At 49.6% G+C, this 20,000-nt stretch overlaps 1 protein-coding gene across 3 annotated transcripts in view; it reads left to right on the top strand.

The window, feature by feature from the left end:
- The window catches only part of agap1 (ArfGAP with GTPase domain, ankyrin repeat and PH domain 1), a gene marked incomplete at its 5' end in the record, with an annotated part of 124,760 nt that overhangs the window by 43,975 nt on the left and 60,785 nt on the right, over positions 1 to 20,000 (top strand). For all 3 annotated transcript variants that reach the window (XM_083937765.1, XM_083937764.1, XM_083937763.1), the window contains 4 exons: positions 13,634 to 13,692; positions 13,786 to 13,873; positions 18,028 to 18,113; positions 18,612 to 18,753. In XM_083937765.1, the coding sequence (XP_083793891.1) occupies positions 13,634 to 13,692; positions 13,786 to 13,873; positions 18,028 to 18,113; positions 18,612 to 18,753 (375 nt within the window). The remainder of the gene's footprint in view (positions 1 to 13,633; positions 13,693 to 13,785; positions 13,874 to 18,027; positions 18,114 to 18,611; positions 18,754 to 20,000) is intronic.

Genomic DNA, 20,000 nt, shown 5'->3' with positions numbered 1-20,000 from the left:
CTGGTCTGTTTCAGGCGTGTTTCAGGTCTGTTTCAGGCGTGTTTCAGGCGTGTTTCATGTCTGTTTCAGGCGTGTTTCAGGTGTGTTTCAGGTGTGTTTCAGGCGTGTTTCAGGCGTGTTTCAGGCGTGTTTCAGGCGTGTTTCAGGCGTGTTTCAGGTGTGTTTCAGGCGTGTTTCAGGTGTGTTTCAGGCGTGTTTCAGGTGTGTTTCAGGCGTGTTTCAGGTGTGTTTCAGGCGTGTTTCAGGTGTGTTTCAGGCGTGTTTCAGGTCTGTTTCAGGCGTGTTTCAGGCGTGTTTCAGGCGTGTTTCAGGTCTGTTTCAGGCGTGTTTCAGGCGTGTTTCACGTCTGTTTCAGGCGTGTTTCAGGTGTGTTTCAGGCGTGTTTCAGGTCTGTTTCAGGCGTGTTTCAGGCGTGTTTCAGGCGTGTTTCAGGCGTGTTTCAGGCGTGTTTCAGGTCTGTTTCAGGCGTGTTTCAGGCGTGTTTCAGGCGTGTTTCAGGTCTGTTTCAGGCGTGTTTCAGGTCTTTTTCAGGCGTGTTTCAGGCGTGTTTCAGGTGTGTTTCAGGTGTGTTTCAGGCGTGTTTCAGGTCTGTTTCAGGCGTGTTTCAGGTCTGTTTCAGGCGTGTTTCAGGCGTGTTTCAGGTCTGTTTCAGGTCTGTTTCAGGCGTGTTTCAGGCGTGTTTCAGGTCTGTTTCAGGCGTGTTTCAGGTCTGTTTCAGGCGTGTTTCAGGCGTGTTTCAGGCGTGTTTCAGGTCTGTTTCAGGCGTGTTTCAGGTCTGTTTCAGGTCTGTTTCAGGCGTGTTTCAGGTCTGTTTCAGGTCAGTTTCAGGCGTGTTTCAGGCGTGTTTCAGGTCTGTTTCAGGCGTGTTTCAGGTGTGTTTCAGGCGTGTTTCAGGTCTGTTTCAGGTGTGTTTCAGGCGTGTTTCAGGCGTGTTTCAGGCGTGTTTCAGGTCTGTTTCTGGTCTGTTTCAGGTGTGTTTCAGGTCTGTTTCAGGTCTGTTTCAGGTCTGTTTCTGGTCTGTTTCAGGTGTGTTTCAGGCGTGTTTCAGGTGTGTTTCAGGTGTGTTTCAGGCGTGTTTCAGGCGTGTTTCAGGTCTGTTTCTGGTCTGTTTCAGGCGTGTTTCAGGCGTGTTTCTGGTCTGTTTCAGGCGTGTTTCTGGTCTGTTTCAGGTCTGTTTCTGGCGTGTTTCTGGTCTGTTTCAGGTGTGTTTCAGGCGTGTTTCTGGCGTGTTTCAGGTGTGTTTCAGGTCTGTTTCAGGCGTGTTTCAGGTGTGTTTCAGGCGTGTTTCAGGTCTGTTTCAGGCCTGTTTCAGGTCTGTTTCAGGCGTGTTTCAGGCGTGTTTCTGGTCTGTTTCAGGCGTGTTTCAGGTGTGTTTCAGGTCTGTTTCAGGCGTGTTTCTGGTCTGTTTCAGGCGTGTTTCAGGCGTGTTTCAGGTCTGTTTCAGGCGTGTTTCTGGCGTGTTTCAGGTCTGTTTCAGGCGTGTTTCAGGTCTGTTTCAGGTCTGTTTCAGGCGTGTTTCAGGCGTGTTTCAGGTCTGTTTCTGGCGTGTTTCAGGTGTGTTTCTGGCGTGTTTCAGGTGTGTTTCTGGTCTGTTTCAGGGGTGTTTCAGGCGTGTTTCAGGTCTGTTTCAGGCGTGTTTCAGGCGTGTTTCTGGTCTGTTTCAGGCGTGTTTCAGGCGTGTTTCAGGCGTGTTTCAGGTCTGTTTCAGGCGTGTTTCAGGTCTGTTTCAGGCGTGTTTCTGGTCTGTTTCAGGCGTGTTTCAGGTCTGTTTCAGGCGTGTTTCAGGCGTGTTTCATGTCTGTTTCAGGCGTGTTTCAGGCGTGTTTCAGGCGTGTTTCTGGTCTGTTTCAGGCGTGTTTCAGGTCTGTTTCAGGCGTGTTTCAGGTCTGTTTCAGGCGTGTTTCTGGTCTGTTTCAGGCGTGTTTCAGGTCTGTTTCAGGCGTGTTTCATGTCTGTTTCAGGCGTGTTTCAGGTGTGTTTCAGGCGTGTTTCTGGTCTGTTTCAGGCGTGTTTCAGGTCTGTTTCAGGCGTGTTTCAGGCGTGTTTCAGGTCTGTTTCAGGCGTGTTTCAGGTGTGTTTCAGGCGTGTTTCAGGTCTGTTTCAGGCGTGTTTCTGGTCTGTTTCAGGCGTGTTTCAGGTCTGTTTCAGGCGTGTTTCAGGCGTGTTTCATGTCTGTTTCAGGCGTGTTTCAGGTGTGTTTCAGGTGTGTTTCAGGCGTGTTTCAGGCGTGTTTCAGGCGTGTTTCAGGCGTGTTTCAGGCGTGTTTCAGGTGTGTTTCAGGCGTGTTTCAGGTGTGTTTCAGGCGTGTTTCAGGTGTGTTTCAGGCGTGTTTCAGGTGTGTTTCAAGCGTGTTTCAGGTGTGTTTCAGGCGTGTTTCAGGTCTGTTTCAGGCGTGTTTCAGGCGTGTTTCAGGCGTGTTTCAGGTCTGTTTCAGGCGTGTTTCAGGCGTGTTTCACGTCTGTTTCAGGCGTGTTTCAGGTGTGTTTCAGGCGTGTTTCAGGTCTGTTTCAGGCGTGTTTCAGGCGTGTTTCAGGCGTGTTTCAGGCGTGTTTCAGGCGTGTTTCAGGTCTGTTTCAGGCGTGTTTCAGGCGTGTTTCAGGCGTGTTTCAGGTCTGTTTCAGGCGTGTTTCAGGTCTTTTTCAGGCGTGTTTCAGGCGTGTTTCAGGTGTGTTTCAGGTGTGTTTCAGGCGTGTTTCAGGTCTGTTTCAGGCGTGTTTCAGGTCTGTTTCAGGCGTGTTTCAGGCGTGTTTCAGGTCTGTTTCAGGTCTGTTTCAGGCGTGTTTCAGGCGTGTTTCAGGTCTGTTTCAGGCGTGTTTCAGGTCTGTTTCAGGCGTGTTTCAGGCGTGTTTCAGGCGTGTTTCAGGTCTGTTTCAGGCGTGTTTCAGGTCTGTTTCAGGTCTGTTTCAGGCGTGTTTCAGGTCTGTTTCAGGTCAGTTTCAGGCGTGTTTCAGGCGTGTTTCAGGTCTGTTTCAGGCGTGTTTCAGGTGTGTTTCAGGCGTGTTTCAGGTCTGTTTCAGGTGTGTTTCAGGCGTGTTTCAGGCGTGTTTCAGGCGTGTTTCAGGTCTGTTTCTGGTCTGTTTCAGGTGTGTTTCAGGTCTGTTTCAGGTCTGTTTCAGGTCTGTTTCTGGTCTGTTTCAGGTGTGTTTCAGGCGTGTTTCAGGTGTGTTTCAGGTGTGTTTCAGGCGTGTTTCAGGCGTGTTTCAGGTCTGTTTCTGGTCTGTTTCAGGCGTGTTTCAGGCGTGTTTCTGGTCTGTTTCAGGCGTGTTTCTGGTCTGTTTCAGGTCTGTTTCTGGCGTGTTTCTGGTCTGTTTCAGGTGTGTTTCAGGCGTGTTTCTGGCGTGTTTCAGGTGTGTTTCAGGTCTGTTTCAGGCGTGTTTCAGGTGTGTTTCAGGCGTGTTTCAGGTCTGTTTCAGGCCTGTTTCAGGTCAGTTTCAGGCCTGTTTCAGGCGTGTTTCTGGTCTGTGTGTGTGTGTGTGTGTGTGTGTGTGTGTGTGTGTGTGTGTGTGTGTGTGTGTGTGTGTCTGTGTGTGTGTGTGTGTGTGTGTGTGTGTGTGTGTGTGTGTGTGTGTGTGTGTGTGTGTGTGTGTGTGTGTGTGTGTGTGTGTGTGTGTGTGTGATGGATTTGAGTCTTACGTAAGAGCTTTAAGCGACGCTGGGACGCTACGGCACGGCAACGTTGATTATTATGGGATGTACAGAGAAAACACACACACACACACACACACACACACACACACACACACACACACACACACATACACACACACACACACACACACTCACTCAACTGACTTTGATTCAGAGAAACCTAAAGCTGTAAAGACTACATTACCCATGATCCTCTGGTGTTGGCTGCATTTCTATTTTCCACCTGCAAAAGTGAAATCTGTGAAATGCATCCTGGGAGTTGTAGTTCACATGAAGCCTCCACAGCGTGTTCACGACCTCCTCACGTCGGCGCCACGTTCTCCGTCTTCCTGTCCGTCGCACACGGCTCGCTGTGGTCCGTGAGGCCGTACGGCGTGCAAACGAGACGCATTAATCACCTTTTTTACACGTTTCTTATCAGTTTATCGTTAATAAATGTCGTTAAAGAGTTCAAACCGAGTCCAAAGTCTTTAAATGGTCAAATATCTTCACTTTAATACGAAAATACGCAGTTTTTATTTAATATTAAGTTTATTTTATTAATATCATCAATATTTTCATAGTTATTAAACCTCATTAGGATTACATTATAATGATAATTAATAATAACAAAACAAAGCATACACATTATAACACACAGGCAGAAACAAGGCGTGTGTGTGTGTGTGTGTGTGTGTGTGTGTGTGTGTTTAACAGAGCAGGTGTTAGATAACTGTGTGTGTGTTTGTGTGTGTGTGTGTGTGTGTGTGTGTGTGTGTGTGTCGTTAGCTGTCAGACAGGTTTGAGTAAGACACATGCAAATGACACGCATGACTTCCCTACACACACACACACACACACACACACACACACACACACACACACACACACACACACGCTTACTTCACTTCATCACATAAACACGTTTAATTCATCTAAATTATTAAGTTTTAAATTTTATTTTTGTACATTTTTTGCCACGACTGGCTTTGATAATATGATGTTTTTATTTATTAATTTTAAAACCACATAATTAATAAAAAAGTTTCTCAAAGTTGTTTTAATTTAAACAAAATAAAACTTAAAAGAGACGACGACTCTAAAAATCTGTCAATATTTCTAAATTTAACACGTTAAAATAAGTTTATATGATGTTTAAAAAGGGACGAAATAATACTAATGTAATAATTAAATAATAATAAAATCATAACAGATTAATAGTTCAATGATAATAATAAAAACATACCAATAAAATAAGACTAAAATAATAATAATAATAATAGGACTTAAATAATACTCACATAATTCTAAAATGATAATAAAATCACGTTAAAATAATACAAATAAAATAATACAAAAATAACAATAATATAATAATAATGAAAGTAAAAGACGCCCAGAAAACATAAACAAACAAAACATAAAAATGAAATACCACTAAAATCATGATACAAATAATAAGAGAATAATAGTAAAAAATGGATAAAATAATAATAGAATTGTTCATTAATGAGAACAAAATACTATAAAAATATTCAGAATAAAATAAACTAAAATCAGAAAATTAATAGAAAAATAATCATGATAAAATAATAATAATTGTAAAATAAGAGCAAATGAAATAACAATAGAATAACAGTGAAATGTTTACTATAATATTAATAATAATAAATAAACGTAAAGAGACGTGTTTGTGCTGACGCAGAGAAACGACGTGAAGGTCGAAGGCTCCGAGAATTTGATGACACGTGGGAGACACACACACACACACACACACACACACACACACACACACACACACACACACACAGACGGGCGGAGCATGGCTGTTGTTCCCTCAGGGCAGGGTGTGTGTGTGTGTGTGTGTGTGTGTGTGTGTGTGTGTGTCCCTGTCTGTCTGTGTGTGTGTGTGTGTGTGTGTGTCTGTCCCTGTCTGTCTGTGTGTGTGTGTGTGTGTGTGTGTTTACCTGCAGTCAGAACCAGTTTATTGGATTCCTCTCGTCGCCTGGCGTGTTTGTGTGTTGAATTCCCAGCATGCTTCAGGAGTGTGATGTCACTGTGATGTCACTGTGATGTCACATAATTCTAATTAATATGATTAATATTAATTAATGTATTTATTTTTAAATAGTTTTTAATCATGTCTTAGTTTTATGTAAGTTCTTATGGTTAAGTTTCAGTAGTTAGTTAAAGTCCAGCCCGTTTTTGCCTCCGGAGGAAATGAAAGTCCGCAGCGTGGCAGCGTCTGTCTTTGATTTGCGTCTTCTGATCCTATTTTTATCCCTCACTTCCTGTCCCTCCTTTAGTTCTTCATCCCTTCTTCTCTCGCTCCGTCACGTCCGATCCTCTGAGTCGCTGTTTGGCGTCTGCTAAACACATGAACGTGCGTTTGAAGCTGTTTTTAGCGTCCTGTTGTTTTGTTTCTCTCCTCCAGCTGCTGCCGCGTAAACACGCGCTCTGAATGGCGTAAACACGCGCTGACAACGGCGTAAACACGAGCTGACAACGACGTAAACACGCGCTCTGAACGGCGTAAACACGCGCTCTGAACGCCGTAAACACGCGCTCTGAACGCCGTAAACACGCGCTCACAACGACGTAAACACGCGCTCTGAACGCCGTAAACATGTCGCTCTGGACGCCGTAAACACGCGCTCACGACGACATAAACACGCGCTCTGAACGCTGTAAACACGCGCTCTGAACGCCGTAAACACGCGCTCTGAACGCCGTAAACACGCGCTCATAACGGCGTAAACACGCGCTCACAACGCCGTAAACACGCGCTCACAAAGGCGTAAACACGCACTCTGAACGCCGTAAACACGCGCTCTGAACGCCGTAAACACGCGCTCATAACGGCGTAAACACGCGCTCACAACGCCGTAAACACGCGCTCACAAAGGCGTAAACACGCGCTCACAACGACGTAAACATGTCGCTCTGAGCGCTCAGTGTTTAGAAACAGCAGCTGAGTTGGGAAAGGTTGGGGTCTCTGGTTGTCCGGTGTGTAAACCGGAGGAAGGGGGTCTTCAGAAGTCCCAGTTAAGTCGTGTTTTTGTGGGTCGGCGTGTTGGAGGACTGCGAGTCGTCACATTCAGGGATCGGGATCACAGGTGGTCCAGGTTTTGGGGTAAGAAATGTTGGGTTCAACGCGTAAAGGTCCTGGATTCTTTGGGGTTCAAGGTTTCAGGACTCTGATCCAGATGGTTTAAGGTTTCAGGACTTGGACCCAGATGGTTTAAGGTTTCAGGACTTGGATCCAGATGGTTTAAGGTTTCAGGACTTGGATCCAGATGGTTTAAGGTGTCAGGACTTGGACCCAGATGGTTTAAGGTTTCAGGACTTGGATCCAGATGGTTTAAGGTTTCAGGACTTGGACCCAGATGGTTTAAGGTTTCAGGACCTGGACCCAGATGGTTTAAGGTTTCAGGACTTGGACCCAGATGGTTTAAGGTTTCAGGACTTGGACCCAGATGGTTAAAGGTTTCAGGACTTGGATCCAGATGGTTTAAGGTTTCAGGACTTGGATCCAGATGGTTTAAGGTTTCAGGACTTGGACCCAGATGGTTTAAGGTGTCAGGACCTGGATCCAGATGGTTAAAGGTTTCAGGACTTGGATCCAGATGGTTAAAGGTTTCAGGACTTGGATCCAGATGGTTTAAGGTGTCAGGACTCTGATCCAGATGGTTTAAGGTTTCAGGACTTGGATCCAGATGGTTTAAGGTTTCAGGACTTGGATCCAGATGGTTTAAGGTGTCAGGACCTGGATCCAGATGGTTTAAGGTTTCAGGACTTGGATCCAGATGGTTTAAGGTTTCAGGACTTGGATCCAGATGGTTTAAGGTTTCAGGACTTGGATCCAGATGGTTTAAGGTTTCAGGACTTGGACCCAGATGGTTTAAGGTTTCAGGACTTGGATCCAGATGGTTTAAGGTGTCAGGACTTTGACCCAGATGGTTAAAGGTTTCAGGACTTGGACCCAGATGGTTTAAGGTGTCAGGACTTTGACCCAGATGGTTTAAGGTGTCAGGACTTGGATCCAGATGGTTTAAGGTTTCAGGACCTGGATCCAGATGGTTTAAGGTTTCAGGACTTGGACCCAGATGGTTTAAGGTGTCAGGACTTGGATCCAGATGGTTTAAGGTGTCAGGACTTGGACCCAGATGGTTTAAGGTGTCAGGACTTGGATCCAGATGGTTTAAGGTGTCAGGGCTTGGACCCAGATGGTTTAAGGTGTCAGGACTTGGACCCAGATGGTTAAAGGTTTCAGGACTTGGATCCAGATGTTTTAAGGTGTCAGGACTTGGACCCAGATGGTTTAAGGTTTCAGGACTTGGACCCAGATGGTTTAAGGTGTCAGGACTTGGACCCAGATGGTTTAAGGTGTCAGGACTTGGATCCAGATGGTTTAAGGTGTCAGGACTTGGACCCAGATGGTTTAAGGTGTCAGGACTTGGATCCAGATGGTTTAAGGTGTCAGGGCTTGGACCCAGATGGTTTAAGGTTTCAGGACTTGGACCCAGATGGTTTAAGGTTTCAGGTCTTGGATCCAGATGGTTTAAGGTCTTGGAGTTTGGGGTTCTTTAGTTTTTTTTCTAAGGTCTTGGGAAGTTGAGGTTCAGGATAAAAAGGTCTTGGTTTGCTGTGAGATTGAAGGACTTGGATCCAGATGGTTTAAGGTTTCAGGACTTGGACCCAGATGGTTTAAGGTGTCAGGACTTGGATCCAGATGGTTTAAGGTTTCAGGACTTTACCATTTTGATATTTTTCACGACTTCTGCACCAAATTTGTAGAGTAACGACAAAAGTGATTCGAACACAATTCAAAATGGCGGCAAATAACGGAAAGAAGACTTTTGACTGTTTCTGAGACTTAGGGTTTAAAAGGTACAAGTTAGAACTGCATCAGAACCACGAAGCACGACTGTGGGTCCCCTGAAAACCCCCTCCAAGTCCTACGACGGTTCTCGAGACGGGGATTATTTGTTTTATAGTTCGAACAGGTCTAGTGCTGAAATCTTTGTTTGGAGTTAAAGATCTCTTTCTCTCTTTGTGTCTTTGTTGAACAGCTTCTCTTTCTTTGATATCTCAGAGGAACCTTCTCTAAAGTGCCTCGGTGGCTCAGTTCTCGGTGTTCCTGCTCGTGCGCGCTCCGCGTCAGTCTCTGAAGACGGAGCCGAGGCGCAAAAATAGGAACAACGCAGAGAAATGAAAGAGAATTAATGATGGAAGTTATTCAGGAGAGCAAGCGCTTCTCTTTGGAGTCTTTTCTCTTCTTCTTCCTCGTCTCTGCGGCTCGGAGGAGTGAAGGGATGGGGGGATGGCGGAGGAGTGAAGGGATGGGGGGATGGCGGAGGAGTGAAGGGATGGGGGGATGGCGGAGGAGTGAAGGGATGGGGGGATGGCGGAGGAGTGCCTCCAGTCCCCCGACGCTCGCTCTCATTTCTAAGTTTTTCCTCCCTGAGCGATGACGAAGAGGAAGAGCTCTCTTCACCTCCGTCTGTTTTCCCTCCTGTCCTTGTTTTCATCTACTTCCTGTCCCGTGGTCCCTGCGTGACTTAGATGTAGGGGCTCTTAAAAACTGATCCCAACGGGGCCATTTAGACCGTTTAAGACCTTTAAATGTGGAACCCAGAGATCCTGAGACCTTTGAACAAAACCTTAAACACAATTCTTACATTTTCCAGTTACGGGGTTTTGATTCTTCAAGTCAAGGTTCAAGGTTTCAAGGTTTCGAGGAGGTCAAAGGCTTCAAGTCTTCTTTTGATTCTTTTGTCTTAAAGGTTTTGGGTTCTTGTGGTGTTGTACACTCTGGTCAGAGGTTTAAGGGTCTTAAGGATCAGGGTTAAGAGGTCTTGGTTTGCTGAGAGATTGAAAGTCTGGGATCAGGTTTTTCTTCAAAGATCTTGAATGTGTGATGTTCAGGGTTAAAGATGTTTAGATCTAATTGGTTTTTGGATGTTAAGGATCACGGTTTAGAGGTCTTGGTTTGCTGAGAGATTCAGAGCCTGGGATCAGGTTTTGGATTCTTTTGGGATTAAAGTCTTGGGTTCTTGTTGAACATCTTGGACCCAGTATGTTGGTCTTTTGTGGTTAAAGGTCTTTAGTTGTAGTTGGTCTTGGGTTGTTGGTGTTCAGGGTTAAGAGGTCTTGGGTTGTTGGTGTTAAGGGTTAAGAGGTCTTGGGTTGTTGGTGTTAAGGGTTAAGAGGTCTTGGGTTGTCGTTGGTCTTGGGTTGTTGGTGTTCAGGGTTAAAGGTCTTGGGTTGTTGGTGTTCAGGGTTAAAGGTCTTGGGTTCTCGTTGGTCTTGGGTTGTTGGTGTTCAGGGTTAAAGGTCTTTAGTTGTAGTTGGTCTTGGGTTGTTGGTGTTCAGGGTTAAAGGTCTTTAGTTGTAGTTGGTCTTGGGTTGTTGGTGTTCAGGGTTAAAGGTCTTGGTTTGACGTCTTGGATCCAGTTGGTTAAAAACTTTGAGGTCTTTTGGGTTTAAAGGTCTTCTGGTTCTTGGGTGGTTGAGGTTCAGGGTCCAGAGGTCTGGGTTTGGTTCGGGTCTTTGAAAGTCTTGGGTTGTAGGTGTTGTTAAAAGGTACCAGGATCTTTGGGTTCACGGTTGAACCACGGTGGTCGCCCCTGATGGTCGGTCACCTGGCGACGCAGGTTTCCACCCCTGCCCGTTGCTCGTCCTGGGAACCAGTGTCCCCCCCCCTCGCCCTGAAAACAGGAAGCAGCTGGATCAACATCCTGCCTGGCAGAGAGGGGGGGTGGGGGGGGGGGTCGCACCGGCACAGGGCGCCGTTTGTAAAAAAAAAAAACCTCAACAATGTCCGTCTCTGTGTGTCCACCGGCCAATAGGAACGCTTCTTTCTGGATTCTTTCCATACACACACACACACACACAGACACACACACACACACAGACACACACACACACACACACACACACACACACACACACACACAGCAGCACTAATAATAGTCCGACAGACTTTAAGTCACTAAACACCAACTATTGCTGTTACTTCCTGGTTCCTGCTGTATCCTAGCAACAGCCGGAGACAAACAGCTGTTTACTGCTGCAGGAAAAAGACGAAATGAAGGAAAGTTTATTGAGTTAAAGCAAAGAAATGCGTCCGTGTGGGAGAAGTAATGAAGAAAAACTCATAAAAACAACAAAATAATGAGATTGTGTTTGTGTTTCGTGCTCGTCTCATTTTAAAGTCTCTGCAAAACGGAGGAAAACAAACACTTTCATGTAGAAAAATGTAATTTAAACAGGGAGATGATTGGATTTTAGATGTTGCATCTGGAACAGTGAGAGTCAGGATATTTATCAGATGATTTCTGGAGGTTTGGTGATTTTAAAACGTGCAGAAATATATTTAAAACCGTCGTTAAAGAGCCGAGAAAACAGGAAATAACAAGGAGCTGAAGCAGCGTAAGAGAAGCTGCAGCACAGCGTAAAAACAAGAATATTTATTCTATTTAACAAAAATGCAACGGACAGAGAAGTGGATTTTCGTGTGTGAGTCGTGGATAAGTCCTCAGTTCTAAGATGCACCTCTCCTCTGTCGTGCGTGACGCTTTAAAGATGCACAGTTATCGTCCTGAAGGTGCATTAAAAAATCATTTGCACTGGTTTTTCCTCACGCTGGAGGCTTTTAGCGCTCGCCCCCCGCTGCAGGGACGTGTCGGGGCTGCAGGCCGACAGATTGCTGCAGATGAATTAATAAACGGGCTGCAGGCGCTAAGTGGACCTGACACACTGGCCTACTTTCACCGCAGAGGCCGAGGTGGGGCCCAGACCTGCAGGCTGCAGCCCGGTCCTGTAGCCCAGACATGCGGACATGCAGACATGCAGACATGCGGACATGCGGACATGCGGACATGCAGACATGCAGACATGCAGACATGCTGACATGCAGACATGCAGCCCGGTCCTGCAGCCCGGTCCTGCAGACATGCAGACATGCAGACATGCTGACATGCAGACATGCAGCCCGGTCCTGCAGCCCGGTCCTTCAGCCCGGTCCTGTAGCCTGGTCCTGCAGACATGCAGACATGCAGCCCAGACCTGCAGCCCGGTCCTGCAGCCCGGTCCTGCAGCCCTGTCCTGCAGCCCGGTCCTTCAGCCCGGTCCTTCAGCCCAGACCTGCAGCCCGGTCCTGCAGACCTGCAGCCCGGTCCTGCAGACCTGCAGCCCGGTCCTGCAGCCCGGTCCTGCAGCCCGGTCCTGCAGCCCGGTCCTGCAGCTCTGCAGGGTTAATGCAGGACCATCCCCGGGGCGTTTGGGATGTTTTAAAAGTAAGATCGTGACGTCACGTGTTTCAAAACCTCTTAAAAAGCTTCTGGAAACACAGTTTTACAGAATTATTTATATTTTTTTATAATGATATTTTTCTCGTGAATTGAATTCTCTGGTCTCAGAGAATTTCTGATTTTTTTTAAACAAATTTGTAATTAAAAAAAAATTGTTGTTTTTTTCTCATTAATCTTCGATTCTTTGGTTTTAAATATGTGGAATTTTTTTATTACGTTTTTTTATTTATTTTAAAAAATTTAGAATTTTTTCCTCATTAATTTCTGAGTCTTTTCTCATATCTGTGATTAATTTGTCATAAATTTGGGATCAAGTCATCAAGTTTATTTTCCAACTCTTTAAATCTTCTGCAGTTGTTGTTGTTGTTGTTGTTGTTGTTGTTGTTGTTGTTGTTGTTTCTGCAGCAGAACGTTTCTGTCTCCTCAAAGTGTTAAAATCCATAAAAACACAGATTAATAAAACGAACACTTCCTGGTTGGTTGGCGCTGATGTGTGTGTGCTGGGGCTGAGGGCTCATGGGAAATAAGGCGTGGTAACCATAGTAACGCGCTGTGGGACGAGTGTGAGAACGAGATCAGGGCGTCGTTCAGGACACGGACGCTGATAAACTCCACCAACATGTTTCCGTCGGCAGCGTCGGGTCACTTCCTGTCAGCACATCTGGGTTTTATCTGCTTTATGTGGATTGTTTTTCCCGACTGCACTTGAACGCACCGCCTGGGCGTTCCCCTGTGATTGACAGGTGTGTTTGTTTGTTGCAGATGCACTTGAACGCATCACGCGGGCGTTCACCTGTGATTGACAGGTGTGTGGTTGTTTGTTACAGCTGCACTTGAACGCACCATGTGGGCGTTCACCTGTGATTGACAGGTGTGTTTGTTTGTTGCAGCTGCACCTGAACGCACCACGTCCCCCTGTGATTGACAGGTGTGTTTGTTTGTTGCAGCTGAACCTGAACGCACCACATTCCCCTGTGATTGACAGGTGTGTGTTTGTGTGTTTCAGCTGCATCTGAACGCACCACGTTCACCTGTGATTGACAGGTGTGTACGTTGTTTGTTGCAGATGCACCTGAACACACCACGTCCCCCTGTGATTGACAGGTATGTGTGTGTGTGTTGCAGCTGCACCTGAACGCACCACGTCCCCCTGTGACTGACAGGTGTGTGTTGCAGCTGCACCTGAACGCACCACGTCCCCCTGTGATTGACAGGTTTGTGTGTGTGTGTGTTGCAGCTGCCCCTGAACGCACCACGTCCCCCTGTGATTGACAGGTTTGTGTGTGTGTGTGTTGCAGCTGCCCCTGAACGCACCACGTGGCGCCCCCCTGTGACTGACGGGTGTGTGTTTGTGTTTGTTGCAGCTGCACTTGAACGCACCACGTTCCCCTGTGATTGACAGGTTTGTGTGTGTGTGTGTTGCAGCTGCCCCTGAACGCACCACGTGGCGTCCCCCTGTGACTGACAGGTGTGTGTGTTGTTGTTGTGTGTTGCAGCTGCCCCTGAACGCACCACGTCCCCCTGTGACTGACAGGTGTGTGTGTGTGTGTTGCAGCTGCCCCTGAACGCACCACGTGGCGTCCCCCTGTGACTGACAGGTGTGTGTGTGTGTGTGTTGCAGCTGCCCCTGAACGCACCACGTGGCGTCCCGCTGTGACTGACAGGTGTGTGTGTGTTGTTGTGTGTTGCAGATGCGTTCGTGAACAGTCAGGAGTGGACGCTCAGTCGAACGGTTCCAGAACTGAAAGTGGTGAGTTCACAACATCAGCTCACGTCCACCTGTGCACATTAATGTCACATATACAGGTATATTTACACCCCCCCCCCCCCCCCTCTCCCCCAGGGCATTGTGGGTAACCTGGCCAGTGGGAAGTCTGCTCTGGTGCACCGGTACCTGACGGGGACGTACGTGCAGGAGGAGTCGCCTGAAGGTAAGGAAGCAAACGCTGCTCCGCTCTGAGTCTGCAGGAGATCTGGCTGGGTCTGCTCCTCCTCCTCCTCTCCTCCTCTGAACCTCCTCTGCTCCTCCTCCTCCTCTGCTCCTCCTCTGCTCCTCCTCCTCCTCTGCTCCTCCTCTGCTCCTCCTCCTCTCCTCCTCCTCTGCTCCTCCTCCTCTCCTCCTCCTCTGCTCCTCCTCCTCTCCTCCTCTCCTCCTCCTCCTCCTCTGCTCCTCCTCCTCCTCTGCTCCTCCTCCTCTCCTCCTCCTCTGCTCCTCCTCCTCTGCTCCTCCTCCTCTGAACCTCCTCCTCCTCTCCTCCTCCTCCTCTCCTCCTCCTCTGCTCCTCCTCCTCCTCTCCTCCTCCTCCTCCTCCTCACCTCCTCCTCCTCTGCTCCTCCTCCTCTCCTCCTCTCCTCCTCTCCTCCTCCTCTCCTCCTCTCCTCCTCCTCCTCCTCTCCTCCTCCTCCTCCTCCTCCTCTCCTCCTCTCCTCCTCCTCTGCTCCTCCTCCTCTGCTCCTCCTCCTCTGAACCTCCTCCTCCTCTGCTCCTCCTCCTCTCCTCCTCCTCCTCCTCCTCTCCTCCTCCTCCTCCTCCTCCTCCTCCTCCTCCTCTCCTCCTCTCCTCCTCCTCCTCTCCTCCTCCTCCTCTCCTCCTCCTCTGCTCCTCCTCCTCCTCCTCTGCTCCTCCTCCTCTGCTCCTCCTCCTCTGCTCCTCCTCCTCTGAACCTCCTGCTCCTCCTCCTCTCCTCCTCCTCCTCTGCTCCTCCTCCTCTCCTCCTCTCCTCCTCCTCCTCTCCTCCTCCTCCTCTGCTCCTCCTCCTCTGAACCTCCTCCTCCTCCTCTCCTCCTCCTCCTCCTCTCCTCCTCCTCCTCCTCTCCTCCTCCTCCTCTGCTCCTCCTCCTCTCCTCCTCCTCCTCCTCCTCTGCTCCTCCTCCTCTGCTCCTCCTCCTCTCCTCCTCCTCCTCCTCTCCTCCTCCTCTCCTCCTCCTCCTCTCCTCCTCCTCTGCTAGTTATTTTCTAAACATTTGTGTTTTAAAGCCTTAAAAAAAGCCTCAAACCTAATTTTTGGAAGGAAAGCTTTTATTTTGAAGGAGCCGTAGAAACATCAGAACGAACCCGCTCCGTAACGAACACGCCGTTTATTTATGACGATGTAGAAACGCCGTGTGGTGACGGGGAATCCCTGACGCGTCCACACACACACACACGCGCACACACACACACACACACACACACACACACACACACACACACATCTTCCTCAGCAGTGACGTTTCTCCTCTTCTTCACCCTCTGAGGCCTCCGTTTGCGCCCGCTCAGCGCCCGCCACTCTCTCTCCAGCTCGCCCTTAATGATGCTGCTGCGCTGCCAACAGCAACACGCCGCGGCTGCTGGAGCGCCGCCACATTCCTCCTCCTCCTCCTCCTCCTCCGCAGCTTTGATGTGATCACTTGGCATCAAAGGAAGCGACGGCCAAATAAAAGCAGAAAAACGCTGCAGGAATAAAAAGGAGAAGCTGATGCGTTGTTTTGAAATTCCTGGGGTCTAAAAATAAGCACGGCAGCGGCGGCCTGGATTTTCCCATGGCGGTGGATCTGGGGACGCGACCACGAGGCCGCTCACCACAAGTATTCTGGGCTCAGACTGGAGCCTCGCTGTGGGCCGTGGGGGCCGACCGCCGCCGCTGCAGAACGCCGCTCCTGCAGAACGCCGCTCCTGCAGAACGCCGCTGCTGCAGAACGCCGCTGCTGCAGAACGCCGCTGCTGCAGAACGCCGCTGCTGCAGAACGCCGCTGCTGCAGAACGCCGCTGCTGCAGAACGCCGCTGCTGCAGAACGCCGCTTTTGCTGCTGCTGCTGCTGCTGCTGGTGTCACATCGCTCTCCTTTAAACATGCGTCTGTACCTTTACTCGCTAAAACGCTGCGTTCAAGGACACTCGGAAGTCCGGGTTTTCTTATTTTGTTGCTAAAAACATGCAGAAATGAAGACGTTTGTTTCAGGGTCAGGCTGCAACTAAACAAACACATTTAAAGATATTTAAGCACTTTAAAACCTTTATTGTTCATCTGTTAAAAAAATTAATTTAGTCTCTTTTGTGCTGCGTTCAGGGACGCTCGGACATCTGAGTTCTTATATTTAGTTTTTAAAAAGATGCAGAAATGAAGACGTTTGTAAAGATATTCAAGATCTTAAAACCTTTATTATTCATCTGTTAAACAAATCAGAGAACACAGCTTTAAGTGGACATTAGAGAGAACACAGCTTTAAGTGGACATTAGAGAGAACGCAGCTTTAAGTGGACATTAGAGAGAACGCAGCTTTAAGTGGGCATTAGAGAGAACACAGCTTTAAGTGGACATTAGAGAGAACACAGCTTTAAGTGGACATTAGAGAGAACACAGCTTTAAGTGGACATTAGAGAGAACACAGCTTTAAGTGGACATTAGAGAAACAGATCCAGCCATGATGTTCTTCTTCTTCTTCTTCTTCTTCTTCTTCTTCTTCTTCTTCTTCTTCTTCGTTCTTATTTGTTTTTGTTGAAATAAAACTCTCCCTGGTCCTGGTCCTGGTCCAGGTCCTGGCCCTGGCCCTGGCCCTGGCCCTGGTCCTGGTCCAGGTTCTGGTCCTGGTTTTGCTGCATGTTATTAACGGTGGCTGCTGTTTTTTCTTCTGTCTGGTGTCTTTTGTCTCTTCTTCTTCTTCCTCTTCTTCTTCTTTCTTCTTGTTTGTTTTTGTTGAAATAAAACTCTCTCTGGTCCTGACCCCGGTCCAGGCCCAGGCCCTGGACCTGGTCCTGGTCCTGGCCCTGGCCCTGGACCTGGCCCTGGCCCTGGTCCTGGTCCTGGCCCTGGCCCTGGACCTGGCCCTGGCCCTGGTCCTGGTCCTGGACCTGGCCTTGGCCCTGGTCCTGACCCTGGTCCTGGCCCTGGCCCCGGCCCTGGTCCTGGCCCCGGCCCTGGTCCTGGTCCTGGTGCTGGCCCCGGTCCTGGTCCTGGCCCCGGTCCTGGCCCTGGTCCTGGTCCTGGTCCTGGTCCTGGCCTTGGTCCCGGTCCTGGTCCTGGTCCTGGCCCTGGTCCCGGTCCTGGTCCTGGTCCTGGCCCCGGTCCTGGCCCCGGTCCTGGTCCTGGCCCTGGTCCTGGTCCTGGTCCCGGCCCTGACTCTGGCCCTGGCCCTGGTCCTGGTCCTGGTCCTGGCCCTGGCCCTGGTCCTGGTCCTGGCCCTGGTCCTGGCCCTGGTCCTGGTCCTGGTCCTGGTCCTGGTCCTGGTGTGACTGCATGTTATTAACGGTGGCTGCTGTCTCTGCTTCTTCCTTCCTGTGTTTCTGGGGCTGCTGCTCTTTGTTGTAGCCGACGTGGACGCAGGTAAATATCCGCTCACGCTTCCTGTCCCTTAGTCCAGACCCTCATCCTCCTCTTCATCCTCTTCATCATCCTCATCCTCATCATCCTCTTCATCCTCATACTCCTCCTCATCCTCTTCATCCTCCTCATCCTCCTCCTCATCCTCCTCTTCATCCTCTTCATCCTCTTCATCCTCATCCTCTTCATCCTCATCATCCTCTTCATCCTCTTCATCCTCATCCTCTTCATCCTCATCATCCTCTTCATCATCCTCTTCATCCTCTTCATCCTCATCCTCTTCATCCTCCTCCTCATCCTCCTCATCCTCCTCTTCCTCCTCTTCTTTAGCTGAGTGCATGTAAACAAACAGACAAACAGACGTTAGCTCAGTAGCGTTAGCTGTGTCTCATGTGACTGTGATGAGGGTGTGTGTGTGTGTGTGTGTGTGTGTGTGTGTGTGTGTGTGTGTGTGTGTGTGTGTGTGTGTGTGTGTGTGTTAATCATCAGCTGATCACAGCTGATTGATCGTCTGTAGAACAGTCACACGTTCGTTCCCCTTGCTCTCTCACGCCGCCACCCTCCCCTAACGCCGCCTCTCTCACGCCACCTCCTCTCTGATGCTCACGCCGCCGCCTCTCTCACGCCACCTCCTCGGTGACGCTCACGCCGCCTCGCTCATGCCTCCTCTCTCACGCCACCTCTGTCACGCCTCCTCTCTCACGCCGCCTCCTCTCTGATGCTCACGCCGCCGCCGCCTCTCTCCCCTCACGCCGCCTCTCTGACGGCGTGCCGTTGTCTCTGCAGGCGGACGCTTCAAGAAGGAGATCGTGGTGGACGGGCAGAGCCACCTGCTGCTCATCAGGGATGAAGGGGGCCCCCCGGAGGCTCAGGTGAGAACTGCACCTGCAGCTGCACCGAGCACCAGGAACAACATCTGAACTCATACGGGATCAATAAAGAATTAATACACATGTGTGTGTGTGTGTGTGTGTGTGTGTGTGTGTGTGTGTGTGTCCCTGTGTGTGTGTGTGTGTGTGTGTGTGTGTGTCCCTGTGTGTGTGTGTGTGTGTGTCCCTGTGTGTGTGTGTGTGTGTGTGTGTGTGTGTGTCCCTGTGTGTCCCTGTGTGTGTGTGTGTCCCTGTGTGTCCCTGTGTGTGTGTGTGTCCCTGTGTGTCCCTGTGTGTGTGTGTGTGTCCCTGTGTGTCCCTGTGTGTGTGTGTGTCCCTGTGTGTCCCTGTGTGTGTGTGTGTGTGTGTGTGTGTCCCTGTGTGTCCCTGTGTGTGTGTGTGTGTGTGTGTGTGTGTGTCCCTGTGTGTGTGTGTGTCCCTGTGTGTGTGTGTGTCTGTCCGTCCCTGTGTGTGTGTGTGTGTGTGTGTGTGTGTGTGTAGTTTGCGTTGTGGGTCGACGCCGTCATCTTCGTCTTCAGTCTGGAGGATGAGATCAGCTTCCAGACCGTGTATCACTACTTCAGCCGCCTCGCCACCTACAGGAACGCCGCCGAGCTGCCGCTGGTGCTGGTCGGCACGCAAGGTGACCAGCACACACACACACACACACACACACACACACACACACACACACACACACACACACACACACACACACACACACACACACACACACACACTCACACACACTAACACAGGGACACACAGTCCTACTGTGTGTGTATGAATGTGTGAGGCTCTGCTGCCCCCCGGTGGTGTGTGTGCGTCGTTACAGCTGTTGCAGAAACTCTGGTTGAGTAAAAACATGGGAATCGAACCTGGAACTCACTTTGATTCACTTTCACACGTTCAGAAACGAGTCGGACGCTTCTTTAGGTTCTGAACAGAGTCAGAGGTCGAATCAGCGACACCAGGAAACCTTTCATACTCACTCCTTTAGCATCTTCTTTTAGTCATTCATCTTCAGCCTCTTGTCCCTGTCGGGGTCGTGGGGGGTTGGAGCCGATCCCAGCTGACATCGGGCGTGAGGCGGGGTCCACCCTGGACAGGACGCCAGTCTATCACAGGACACATAGAGACGAACAGAGACAGACAACCATTCACACCTACGGGTGATTTAGAGTCATCAATGAACCCAACACCTGCACGTCTTTGGACTGTGGGAGGAAACCGGAGAACCCGGAGAAAACCCACGCAGACACGGGGACAACATGCAAACTCCACACAGAAGGGGCCCAGCAGGGATTCAAACCAGGAACCCTCTCGCTGTGAGGTGACAGTGCTAACCACCAAACCACCGTGCCGGCCTTTTTTTTAGTAATTTTTCATCTCCCACTGTGCCTCCGTCCCAGGTTAGAGCGCCCTCCCACTGTGCGTGCGTCACAGGTTAGGGCGCCCTCCCACTGTGCCTCCGTCCCGTGCCCCGTGCTTTAGGGTCCTTGTCCCCCCCTCCAGGCCCGTTTGTACTCACACTACCTGGGCCTCGGAGAATGCTTCTTGCTGCCTATACGTCATCACGCCGTAACACGTCACACGCATTGATGACATCATGGCGATGCGTGGCTTTGTTTCCAGATCTTTCCGTAGACCTCAGAGTTTTTGTGCGTCTTGTCGACTGTTTTTGAATCTTTTCATCGACCAAATCTGCAGTAAACACTCCACCTCCGCATCACACCAACGTGAACCTTTCACCGCCATTGTTTGAAATGTCCGCGCATGGTCCCTCCTTCTTTTTTCTACGTCCCAACAGGCGCACAGGAAATGACCTCAGAACCGCCGTAGGCCTCGTGCTCGTACACGTGCGCACGCTCGTGCTCGTACACGTGCAAA

The sequence above is a fragment of the Echiichthys vipera genome (assembly GCF_963691815.1).
Source record: "Echiichthys vipera genome assembly, chromosome: 23".
NCBI classification, from domain to species: domain Eukaryota; kingdom Metazoa; phylum Chordata; class Actinopteri; order Perciformes; family Trachinidae; genus Echiichthys; species Echiichthys vipera.
The sequence above is the reverse complement of the archived record's forward strand: the minus strand, read 5'-3'. Positions and strand labels throughout refer to the sequence as shown.